Genomic DNA, 12,403 nt, shown 5'->3' on the forward strand with positions numbered 1-12,403 from the left:
AGGGGTCTTTACATAGTGAGCAAATGTACTCTGAGATCCAAGGAAAAGGAGTCAGTTGGATTTCTTAGAAAAATTAAGAGGAAAAATAACTCACAATTTACAATCCGAGAGAACAATTCAGTATCAGAAGAATTTACCACGGGCAGCAGATTCTCCATTACCAGTGATTTTGAATCAAGACTTAAATTTCCTTTCTGAAAGATGAAGGTTTTAGGTTCAAACCTAAATAGTCTGCATCATGCATTACACAAGGGTAAGAAAGACTAGAAATTACTTGGGACTGCCACAATCCATCTTTTTGCCTGAAGGCAGGATCAGGTAGGACTTAAATTCTGTTGCTTTGCTGTCTTTGCTGTTCAAGCCTTTTCCTAAATGTCTGACACCAGATCCAAAATCCTCAAGATCTGGTAGTGGCAATTACATAGCTGATCTTGCCTAAATGTCTGATCTAGAACTCTGTCGATGCAATTTAAGACCACCATTTCTGCTATCATTACTCAGAGAACTGTACAGTCCCTTTACCTCTACAGAACTTTTTAAACATAAAATTCAAAAGTGTTACCACAGTCCCCTCTTTCCCAGTTTTCTCTATTTTTTTTTCTTTATCTGCCCTTTCAATCTTTTCTCATGGGTCAATTTTTTATGTCTCTGATCATTCTCTTTATTCTCTTTTGGACTCTTCTGGAGTCATCAACATCTTTCTTCAATTAAGTTACTCCCAAACTGGTAATATAACCTACAGCATGAATGTGAGCACGGAAACCAAACAACAGGAAAAAAAGGATAATTTAGGTGTCTGATCCCACCTTCAGTAACTAAATTTCGAGCAACCATCTCCATTCTGAGAATATCATATTACCAGCTGAATGAAAGCTAAAAAGTCTATTATGCGAAGAACATGGGAAATCTAGGAAACTAAATTTTAAATCAGATCATCTTAAAATCTGTGGAAAAACTCACCATAGAGCAATGTTTTTTAAAAAAATAAACACAAAGAAACCCCTTAGACCATGCAAAGGTCAAACTGTACGTTAGATTTGTGCTTAGCCTTCCACCAAGTCACAATTAAAAAACATCATTACACACACACATCATTAAAAAAATGTAGTATAAAAAAGGAAAAAAGATGTAGGAAGGATTACAGCACCATGTGGCCATTCATGAAGTGTGTACTTTACAAGGCAGACCTCACATGGCGGTAGAAAGTGTTTCACGACGTGTTAGCAAAAAGTATAGATTATAATGAACACACATAAGGACACAGTGTTAAGACCGTGCACGTAAGTTTAGCTGACATTTCCCTACTTTTAAGAGCTTACCCACAGGGTATTAATTTTTTTGTTACCATATGTTTAATGACATTTCCTAGGTGTGTATGTTTTTTTTTTTTTTTTAAAGGAGAAAGAAATCCACGACATGGAACTACTTTAGTACATAATCTTGGGCTGCAATCATTGTTTCAAGATGTTGATTTAAGGAGGCATTCAAAGAGCCCAATTCCTCCTACAGCTGAGCTGTACAGAACCAGTGTGAGCTGACTGAACGACTGCCGTTCATACAAAGTACACATGAGGTTGCATTCAAAGGGTCGTGTAACATCTTGTTACGCCAGCTCTGTGCATTTGCCCAGCACACTATTTTCAAAAGCTAGTGGAGCATGGTTAAAACACATAATAGGCATGTTCTGCAAAACATTTACACTCGGTGTGGTATTTCTTGTTCCAGAGAAAGGAATAAACAAGAATCCTCAACTTATTAATAAATCTGAGTGTTGTGACAAATATCTCATGATTCTGTTTTAAGTCAATGAAAACAGCATCAAAGAATCACCCTGGTTTTACCAACCTCTTACCAGTCTATAAATAAATTTAAAAGTGAAATTCTGTTTCCAAATCAATGGACCAAAGACACATACACAGGTTATGTCATGGCAAAGATATTTGCCATGAAAAACTGTAAACATATCATCCAACCCTTACAAATGATCAACAAGCTAACATGCAAGGCTTTCAAACACCACACTGTCTGCACAGAGGGTGCTCCTGCTTTCAAACATGCAGCTTATTCACATGACATGTAGTCAAGTTAATTCTTCAAGATTTACTTCCTTTTTGTTTGTTGGCTATGGACACATTTTACAGAGCCCAAGAACAGGGAATGCTGTAATGTCAAAGTGCTCTGTTCAACTGCAATTTCTAGAGCTGCTTCTGCATGAGAAAAAACATGAAACTGATGAATAACAAAAAACCTGAACAATATTCAGAAACTAAGTTTAGTTTTGGGCTTATCTAGATTGAATCTCTCTTTGTGTACCTCTGTCTTCATACAGCATGTGATTTACTGCTAGTGGTAATTCAGAATTCAGGTCAGAGTTGAAGGAAAGTGTCCAAACTGATCAGCACTGCTGCACGTGACACTGTCTGCCACTACAGCAGCCTGATTTACTCGATTTTATTAGTATTGGCCATTGTGTCTATTTAAAAAAGTAATATAAAAAAATATCAGCAATGCTGATACAGATTGTCTACCAAAAAAGACTTTTTCAAGAAAAACAAGAACTTTACAAATTAACTCTGCTAATGAATAACAGAATATTTCTTGTGTTGATTCCAGAGACTAAAGGCAAGTACCTTCCCAAGCAGAAGACCCAAGAGATCTTTCTCTCCTCCCCAAAACCTGTCCCCTCACACCCCTCGTGTACCAAACAAGAGGGACACACGGACCTGGGGCTGGCATCCAAGCAGGGCACAGGGAGGTGGCTGCTGGCTGTGACCCAGCAGAAGGTCCAGCAGCTCTGTTTTGCTTGGCTTTCCCTTCAGCGGAGGTACCTGCAGCAGCGTGGTTGTCTCAGTCTTCTACTGGCCTTCCAAATTTGGTTTGAAACTGGCCAACAGGTTCGGAAATTATTTAGGAACTAGGCACGGGGGTGTCACGGTTTAAAGCTGGGCCAGCTATTAAACCTGCGAGAGATGCTCTCTGTTATCCCCACCCCCCTCCCCCCAGAGGGAAAGGGAAAGGGAAAAGGGAGAGAGACTTCTGGGTTGGAAAGTTAAAACAGTTTTAATAAACTATAATAATGAAAAAGAGTATAATAACGATAATAGAAATAATCAAATATATACAAATATATATACAAAACCAAGACTGAGCTCCCCTGAAGTCAGCTACGTCACCACCGGCACTGCAGGGCAGGCTCCGGGAAGGCCCAGGCTGGGCCTAGCGACAGTTGAGAGCTGGATTCAGGGATGCACGGATCGGGATCGGGGGCAGCAGGAAAACAGACGGAGTCCTCCTTGGACACCGGCCATAGCAGAAAGAGAGCGAGACCCTCGTGATCCCCCCGCTTTATACTGAGAATGACGTGTATGGGATGGAATACCCTCGCTGGTCAATTTTGGGTCACCTGCCCTGTCTGCTCCCCTCTGCAGCTGCGACCCCCCTTCGGCTCTTCACTCGTAAGCAGTGAGGAATTCAGCAGTGACCTTGGTTTCTCTCAAGAACAAGTACAGCAAGAGCCTTTCTGCACAACATCCCTACCGGTGCCTCAGTGATAACTACAAACTTCGAGCGTTATCAGTCCTGGAAGCAGACACTGTCTGCAAAAACATGCAGTTAGTTTCAGAAAGTGCAGTTACTTAGAGGAGACTTAGCTGAAAGTAAAAATCACTGAAAGGAAAATCGGCCTGGTTTAGGCCAAACCAGGACAGGGGGGAAACTGGAAAGACAAGCAGAACAGCTGGAACTGCTGTATGAGCCTTAGTTCCTTATAAAATTATGCTAAAAGGAAAGTGTTGTCCCCTCCCCTCGAGCACATGCACACACATGCTAAATACACGTTGCAGATATTAAACTGTAGCTGAAAGGAAGAAGAGGGCAGCAGCCCGGCAGCGCAGAAAGGATGAGTCCTCACATACTAATTCTGGGTGATAATTCATCCTGCCTTCGAACAAACAAGATATACTGAACTGAATTATAAGGGCTAATTAAAATGTAAGATTAAATTGAGTTCACGCATTATCTTCTTACCACATCATAGGAAATTTTAAAGGAGATCATTCCCTAGTGGCCCATAACTACCGCAAGAAAGTAAAGAATTCATGGCTCCAGTGAGACATGAAAAAGCCTGTTTCTCTCTCTGGGTGGTCTTTTTAATGCTTCTCCCTCCTATGACTTTACCCTGACCTAATCAGCCAGCCTTTAAACAAGCAAAAGCCACTTACCAGTCACTGACAGAGGCATGTCTTCAGGTTTTTACATATTCCCCTGTAATGTTCATTTACCCCAAGACAAGATGGAGCAGCCAAGCTTCCTGCTCTGCCCGAATCGGGGTCCGTAAGTGCATGCTCAGAAGATAACAGTTTGGTGTTGGAGGGAGGAAAGCTGCCTTCCAGCGTCCAAAACGGGAGTTGCACAATTCTCCTCATCCGTGATTCATCCTGACTCAAAACTGTGGCCTCACCACACCCTGTGCATTCCTGCAAATGTTCTTTCTGCTTCTCTGAAAGCTGTGACACTTGGAGCACAGACAAAGCATCTTGAGTAGCTGCCCAAAGACTGTTATAGTTACTTAATTCAGCAGAAGATCACTAGGAGGTCAAGCGGGGCTTTTCCGCGAACTTGAAGCTTCTTCCTGCTTCATTTTTTCTCAGGCTAAATAAACAGATGACAAGCTGCACAGCAAACAACCTGCAGCTATCCTGAAATAGCTTTTGTCTCTCTGCAGGTTATTCCAGTTCTTCACAGCTTCTGCACTCTAATACCGTACTGCTTGGATCTACCAATAACACCTGCAATCTCAGCAAATGTATCAGCATATAAATCTTTACCTCCTTAGAGTAGAGACATTCTTTAATATTTGCTTCTGATTAACATTTCAGATACTTTTCCCAGCAACATTAGTATATAAACTTCAATTCACAAAGAGACAAAAAAAATTATCAGTATTTTTACTAATTTAATGGCTCCCACAATATTTTTTAAATACATGCAGAATTGACTTTGAAAAGGAATTGGAATATGGCAAAGATAAATGATAGCTGTCATCCTGGTCCTGCAATTGCTCTTTTCAGGCACACATCCCTGCATGGAGGCAAACCTCCTGATTTCCTGAGTTCTGCACAAGAGAAGGTGGGTGCCTCTGCCCCATGCACTGCAGACCACAGCACAGGTTATGACTGACAATTTCTAGAGCTCCTTGGTCCCGTGAGAAAAAAAAGCTGCTTGTTTTTTCTTGTTGTTTTTTTTTTTTTTTTTAATATAGGCCAACAGATCTCAGCATTCTGAGAGTACACCTAAATATCAAGGGAGATTTTATTTTTCTTTTTTTCTTTTCTTTTTTTAAATTCAAATAATTTTCTACTTTACAACACCCACTGCAGTAGGACAGCAGCTAGTAATTTTGCATGCTTCATGTCACTCATTTTTTTCCCTTTGGTTAACACATTTAAGAACAAGGAACGAAGGACATTTCTACAGAATGGGATATGGCAGCCTGGTAAACAGTGACTAGGAAAGGATCTAGGAAACACACTGGAAAAACAACTCACCCTGAAAGCCCAGATTGCTCTGGTGCAACTGTAGCCTTAGAAGGTATAAGCATGGCAACTGCAAAGAGGCTTTTCTTCTATCATATACAGCATTAGTGAAGCTGATAGAGGTCCAGAGTACAGTTTTGGTGCTTACACTTAATAACTGGAGAAGTTTCAGAGAACAGCCACAGAGTTATTAAATGGATGAGGAAAACACCCACTGGCAAGAGGTTTGGGAGTACCCGTGATCAAAAGGAAGAGTGAAAAGCAGCAGACAGATGCACGGGAGGAAACACCAGGGAACAAAAAAAGCATTTCCGTCAATAAAGAGTAAAAGCCAGAGAAATTCACATTAGAAATTAGCCACAATAATTTGACAGTAAAGCTGACAGACAACTGGAACCAAGTGCACAAGGAAGTGGTGGAGGCGGTGTAAGACGATGCCTTCAAACACAGCCTGGATGCTTTCATGGAAGACTTCTGAGATATAGACTTTTCCAATCAGGAGCAAGAAAATCCCATGCTGGGCTAGCCCTAGTAGCAACAGCCAGTATGAAACCCAAAAGTACCTAAACATTTACCTCTGCGTGTAAGAACATGTCCAAGTAGGGTTATTAGAAGAAAGCCAGGTATGGAGAGGTCAGTCCAGCTTTTAGGATGAAATGAGGATGATGGTCATACAGCCATAATGAAAAGCCTCACCCAGGAATCACAAGAAAAGAAGAATTCAATAAACAGCACCACTTTCCCCAAAAGAAATGGTCCCAAAATGGACTGGATGGAGTAGCCACCCTCCCAAGGCACTAGGTCATCTCCTCAAGCTAGACCCTAACTGCCCTGGAAAGACTGGGAACAGAAGCTGCAAACTACCGGCAATGAAAGGTTTTCCTGTGACAAGTGCTATGTAGAAACTGACTCACATCAAAGAAGAGCAAGAAACTTATTTTTTTATCTTCTGTTTGAAGCTACAATTAATTAGATTTATGTCTGTAAAAATTCACACAAGATTTGCTTTAATGCATTCTTTTAAGATTTGTCTTCTTGTTTGCCTCTTTGCACTACTTTGGATTGAGAAAAGATAGTACTGAACTAAAAGATGAAGATGTAGGAGAGTAAACAAGGATTCATTTACTCAGATGAACCAGCAGGCACTCTTAAAACACTGTCCAAAAACAAGGGGAAAACGGTCCTGGCAAGCATTCAGGTCAGGATGAGATTTTCAAGTTTTTAGAACTTTGTTCAGAAAAAGTAATGGTGCCTCAGACACTTGAATGTGCTCAAATTCACCACTGAAAGCTTAGCTCACTTCCACCAGAGATTTTTTTTCTGGAAAGAAGATATAGTCCCTATTTTTCAGTTGGAAACAATCATAAGTAAATGTCGTGGTGCTTTTCTGAATAATCAGACACCTTTAAGTGCTGACAGGTTTATAAGCAGGTGCAGGGTGCAAAGGGGGGAAATCCAAGTGATGTGTCATTGCTGCCATTCACATCAGTGAATGTTAAACAAAAATCAAGTTTATTTTTCTTACTACTGTTTGGGAAGCTGAGAAGCACCAACAAGCGAAAGCAAAGCAGACTCCCGTTTTGCATGACACTGCTTACATTTTCTCTACTTCTCTAGTACCTTGGTGATACACTCTAAACCGCTTAACGCAATCCCTACAGATCTTGAAACCACTCAAGCAGAGAAGTGCAAGGCAAGTGGAAGAGACTCCTTTTGTCCCGACAGTGACCTTCGAGCTTACCAAGAGTAGCAAAGATAACATATCTCTTACCTGTCTGCCAGCTCGATACACAGACGGGGACGGAGAATAAAGCATTCCTTATCCCTTCCTGCAAACAAAAGCTTGGTTTCAAAGGTACAAAATGCCAAACAAGAGAAGCGAGTTTGGTCCCTGGAGTAATGCCCAGGATAGCTGCCCCTGCAAAAATTCATGATTTCTAGTAACAGCTCTGCTACAATGGCATGTAGAAAGCCTCACCCCTTTCCTGGAGAAGGAGCAAGGGGTTTCGCCAAAGTAGGTTCTTCAATCTTCAAGCTGAACTTTGAGGCTTTCATGGATATGAAGCTGCCCCAAGCCTGCAGTCAGGAGCTGGTTGTCTCCTACCCGTCCCCCTGCGCACCCCTCCCGCTTCCCACTGCGCCAGCTTCTCACGGCGAGCTGCTGTCTGAGGTCTTCAGCTGTCAGCCAGAAAACACCACATTGATACTTCGACCCTCATTCTTCTAGTTTCTGGGGTACTGCACGGCTTTTATGTTGAGCTGGCAGAAAAGCTGGGGTAAATGGGAAGAACTGTATTCCATAGACAACTTGAGTTCAGCTACCCACTAGAGACTGTCTATAAAGGAATAGTTTCAAAAAAATCAAGCAAAACTAACACATTTTCACAATACTGTAATATTTTAGTGTGTATTTAAATCCCATTCTTGAAATCTCTGCAAAAATCAATACTTGTCACTCCAGTTCCTAATGAAATTCAGTTTAAAAAAAAAAATCACCCTAGAATTAAGGAACAGAGAAAATATTCAACATGCTACTTCACTATTAGGTGTAACAGTGCCAATAAATTTTGAAACTAAAGATTAAAACTCTCGAAAATGTTTAATTTATCAGAAAACACTAGGAAATGCTAAACCAAAAGTAAACAATGTTGATGCATTTCAGTGATGTCTCATTTAAAGGTTCATCAGCCTTTTCACTACTCTACAGCTACCAGTTAAACCAAGTGTCCTCTCAATAAAACGAAAAATGCATTTTTCAGATTTGCAAGGAACAGCCAAAAAGGAAGCTGCAAATACTTTTATACATATAATTTTTATATATTTCCATAAATTTGTATTGGAAGAAAAATGTAGAGTGATTTAATCTCATGGATACACTACAGAAGAGGCACGTTACCTATGCGGCAAGGATGTACCATATGTATAGAAAATGGGATCTTGGGAGGAGCAAGAGGTAACGATGTTCACCTTTTTCTCATGTACCTAACGTTGTGTACCATCTTTGAAAAATCAGTTCAATCAAGAAACATCCCTTTGACCCTCAGGTGTGGCTACTTGTTTGATCTTGCATTTTGGCAAAGAGAAGAGATCATTTACCAAAGATGTGAAATTCTATTCTAATGAGTTTTAGTCTGTAAAGACAATACATTAGAAATGCAACTCTCATGGAATCAGAATATAGAACATGGAAGATCAGAATTTTGCTTAACTCTTCTTGTTTTCATGTAATGAAATCATGCCCATATTTAAGTTATAGGTCAAGTGAATTTTCAATTGCTCAAAATATTTTATTTTCTAAAAAACCAAACCAAAACAACAGCCCCTCCCCCTCCAATTTTATAATTTCTTACTACACTGTCTACCCACGCCTGAAGCCATACATTCAAAGGACATGCGCTGACATTACCACGTAAACAAAACGCTGGGAAGTTAGGCAAGCTCTTGCAAAGATCTGCAGAAAACTCACACTTCAACAGAAAATTTTTTAATCTAAATGTGAGGAGTCCAACCTAGTGGCACAAATGGCATGGTTCCTGAATATAATTTCCAAATTAAATTTACAGCCTGGGCAATAACCATCTGCAGTCAGCTTTAACCTCTCTCCTGGCTAAATGCTAACTGGCGTCACTTGTTTACATCCTTCCAAAAATTCCTCAGAAGTTTCATCCAAATTCAATTTTCTTCACATTCCGTGCTATAAATGTCTCCAGAGTCTTGGTGCGTACTTTTAAGTAGCTGCCAGAAGGGACTGCTCTCCCATGATACAGAGCATAATCTGTTTGCATGGTTTATAAATACATCCGTACCCTGTGGAATGGGGACTATTTCGTCAGAACAAAATTAAATTGGTTAGATTGGTGAAGAGTCATTCCAGGTACAAAATTAATGAACTCAGTGGAGTTTTCAGTCTTGTATTAGCATCTCACTATACAGAGATGAAACATTGACAACAGTGTGCTGCCACTTTTAAAAACACGAGTGCACAGTTTAAAGACTCAAGTTACCACCTCACGCATGTTGGCTGAAAATGTTATAAACCAAGATCACCTCGGAGGCAAAGGCATGGAATAGCACTGTGGCTTTTCACAAACATACTGTACATAACTATTCTGTAGCAAAGAGAGCACAGGAGAAAAAAAACCCAACACAAATTCTGAATGTGACTTCCAGTGCCAGAAAAGAGGAAAGTAAAAGTACATTGTATTGTTTGTATGTAAAAAAGGAGAGAAAATGTTCTATGTATTACAATTCATAGAAATCAATGAAAAAGACTTTTAACTGAAAAAATGCCTTACCTTGAGAAGTTGAGGAAATGAACATGTCTAGTGAATAAATAGGGCTGCTCAGCAGTGCTTATGTTTTTAATCAATTCCATCTAAAAAAAAATTAACAAATCAAATTTTCTATGTTATGTCAACACACATTTTGAGACAAATATAACTCTCAAGCAACCTATGATGATGTAACTTTCAAGTCTGAACTACTCAGGAACTCCTTCCCCACCATCCCTCCCAAACACTGTCATCAAGATAGCACGACTACTATTTCATGTCTAAGCAAGAAAGGTTAAGCTGCTGCTACCATGGAGCTTATGTACTTCCAAAAGTGGGTATCAGTTTAAGGAAAGGCATAAACTAAAGGAAAAATCTACACCCTGACTAAATCTTCACCTGAGCTTTGCAAGTGGCAGCTGGCCTCTGAAAACACTGGCTCTATTCACCAGAATGCCAAAATGTAAAATATCTGAAACTGTAACAAAAAGTGGGAGTTGAGCCAATGAGCATTTTCATATAACAATAAAAACTGCCAACATTGCCAAAACGCTGATTGATTTGCCTGTTTAAATATAGAAATCAGCACTTGCCATTCCTTTTACTATTACAGCAAATTAAGAGTACAAATTACATGGGTACTTTCAGAAAGATGATGCTAAGTTCTAGTTCAGGCACATTCACACCATTTTAATTTAAAAAAAAATATTTAAATTTTCAGATCATTAAAACGGAATAATGTAAACAGTATATATTGAAGACTGTGCACCATGGATACGAATATCTATGCTGTGTAAGCTGAGCTCTAGCTATGATCTAGATGAAACTGAAAGTGTCTAGTGGAGCATCATGCCAGAGAGTCAAGACGTCCGGGTTAATTTTGCTTCCTTACTATTAATTTCCTAAGATCTATTGTCAGATTTTCTGTTCTGTGCTCAAATACAGGCTATATTATGGACACTGAACACAAATGCATTTGAAATGATGGATTTATTGATTTTACAAACTGGATAGTAGAAAGTAATACAGAAAGTAACAGAAATTCATAAACTGGAAAAAAAAAGAGATAAGAAAAGGTGAACCAAATATTCTGGTTTGAGTCATATCAATTCATATACTAAATTTAAACATCATTAAGGAGACATTAATTTAAAAAAAAATCTATTTCTTAAAACTTGAATGCCATAGCTCACATAGACAAAATAAGGAAAAACATGGGGTTCAGCCTATTATGTGGTCAAGATAAACTGGCATACGATGAGCTACTGCACTAAAAGCCTGAAGAGTATGGTAGAAAAAGATGTCCATGCCATAACAAATATTAAACTACATTTAAGGGACAGCAAGTGTCATTTTTTTTCCTTTCTATTCCCCAGTTTTGATATACTGATACTTTGCCATAGTTTTTACACTGTGTGTCACCTTTTACTGTTTCTCATCCATCTTTCATTCTCCATTTTTTCCTACAACATAACGTCCCTTCTTTCAGACAGCACGAGCTATAGCCATTTAACTTCTAGGACCGAATAAAAAAGTGCACACACTAATACACTTTTCCCTACTTTTCCTCTGCCTTTTTACACACACATGTACGACGAGCACTGAAGCAAACAGTTCAGTTTGTCTGTCTTCTCAGGATGGGCCAAACTAGTTCGAGTACATGAAGGCATATTAGGTATAGACCTTGTATATCGAGGCACATTAGGTCTGAGAAAGGCTGTAAAATCAAGGAAATGGCACTTAAAGGAGACCACCAAAAGAAAGACAATATGAAAGGAAAAGAGAAACAAGAGAAAACAGAGAGAAGTTGTGTGTTTTTTTTTTTAGGGGGAAAAAAAAAGAGGCAGGAAGGGAATAGCCCCCCTACTTTAGCTAGTCATATCTGGACTCCAGACTGTTTGATTCAAGTACAAACAGGTTGTACAATCAAGTACATATACAGTTTACACAGCTCATATACATATACAGTTTACACAGCTCCTTCAATACAATATAAATGCTACGAGCAAGTAATTCATAAATCTGAAGAGCAGAGCTTGCCCAGACCACAATTAGAAAGTCCAGGAAACTTTGCAATAATTAGCACAAAGTAATTGAGTATTGTTTGTTAATGCTCTGAAGAGACAAAGGCTTCCCTAGCAAGCCAAGCAAGCTGACATTTCTTTAGGACTGGTAACTCTCTCTGCCAAAAAATTATATTCATTCACCTTGCAGAATGAAACAAGAGGAGACTCTAGAGGCTGGGTATCGGACGTCTCAATTGGCTTCTTTTTTTGTTTTTACCTAGACAAGTTACAGGAGAAGTGAAATTCTCAGAACTGTATGAAGCTTTATGTTATATTGGCATTTTACCTGTGTTACTCTATCTGAATGAAGGAAGGAAGATGGCAGAAGGAAGTTCCTGATATGGGATAAAAAGTCTATTCAGGCCACTATGGTCACCACTGTAATTCCATCTTGGAATAAATGAAAAACCATCATTAGAGTGTAAATGTGGAGATGTAAAGATAGTATACCCATACAAAGTAATCCCACTGAGTTTAAAAAGACGGGCAACTTTAATATAATACCGCCAGATAAACATGTGTGTGAGTATAT

General features: G+C 39.4%; 1 protein-coding gene across 1 annotated transcript in view; it reads right to left on the reverse strand.

The window, feature by feature from the left end:
• UST (uronyl 2-sulfotransferase) overlaps positions 1-12,403 on the reverse strand; it is a 176,138-nt gene that overhangs the window by 77,167 nt on the left and 86,568 nt on the right. The window contains exon 4 of the mRNA XM_068402706.1: positions 9,830-9,909. Within this exon, the coding sequence (XP_068258807.1) occupies positions 9,830-9,909 (80 nt within the window). The remainder of the gene's footprint in view (positions 1-9,829; positions 9,910-12,403) is intronic.

This window comes from Nyctibius grandis, chromosome 1 (genome assembly GCF_013368605.1).
Source record: "Nyctibius grandis isolate bNycGra1 chromosome 1, bNycGra1.pri, whole genome shotgun sequence".
Classification (NCBI taxonomy): Eukaryota; Metazoa; Chordata; class Aves; order Nyctibiiformes; family Nyctibiidae; genus Nyctibius; species Nyctibius grandis.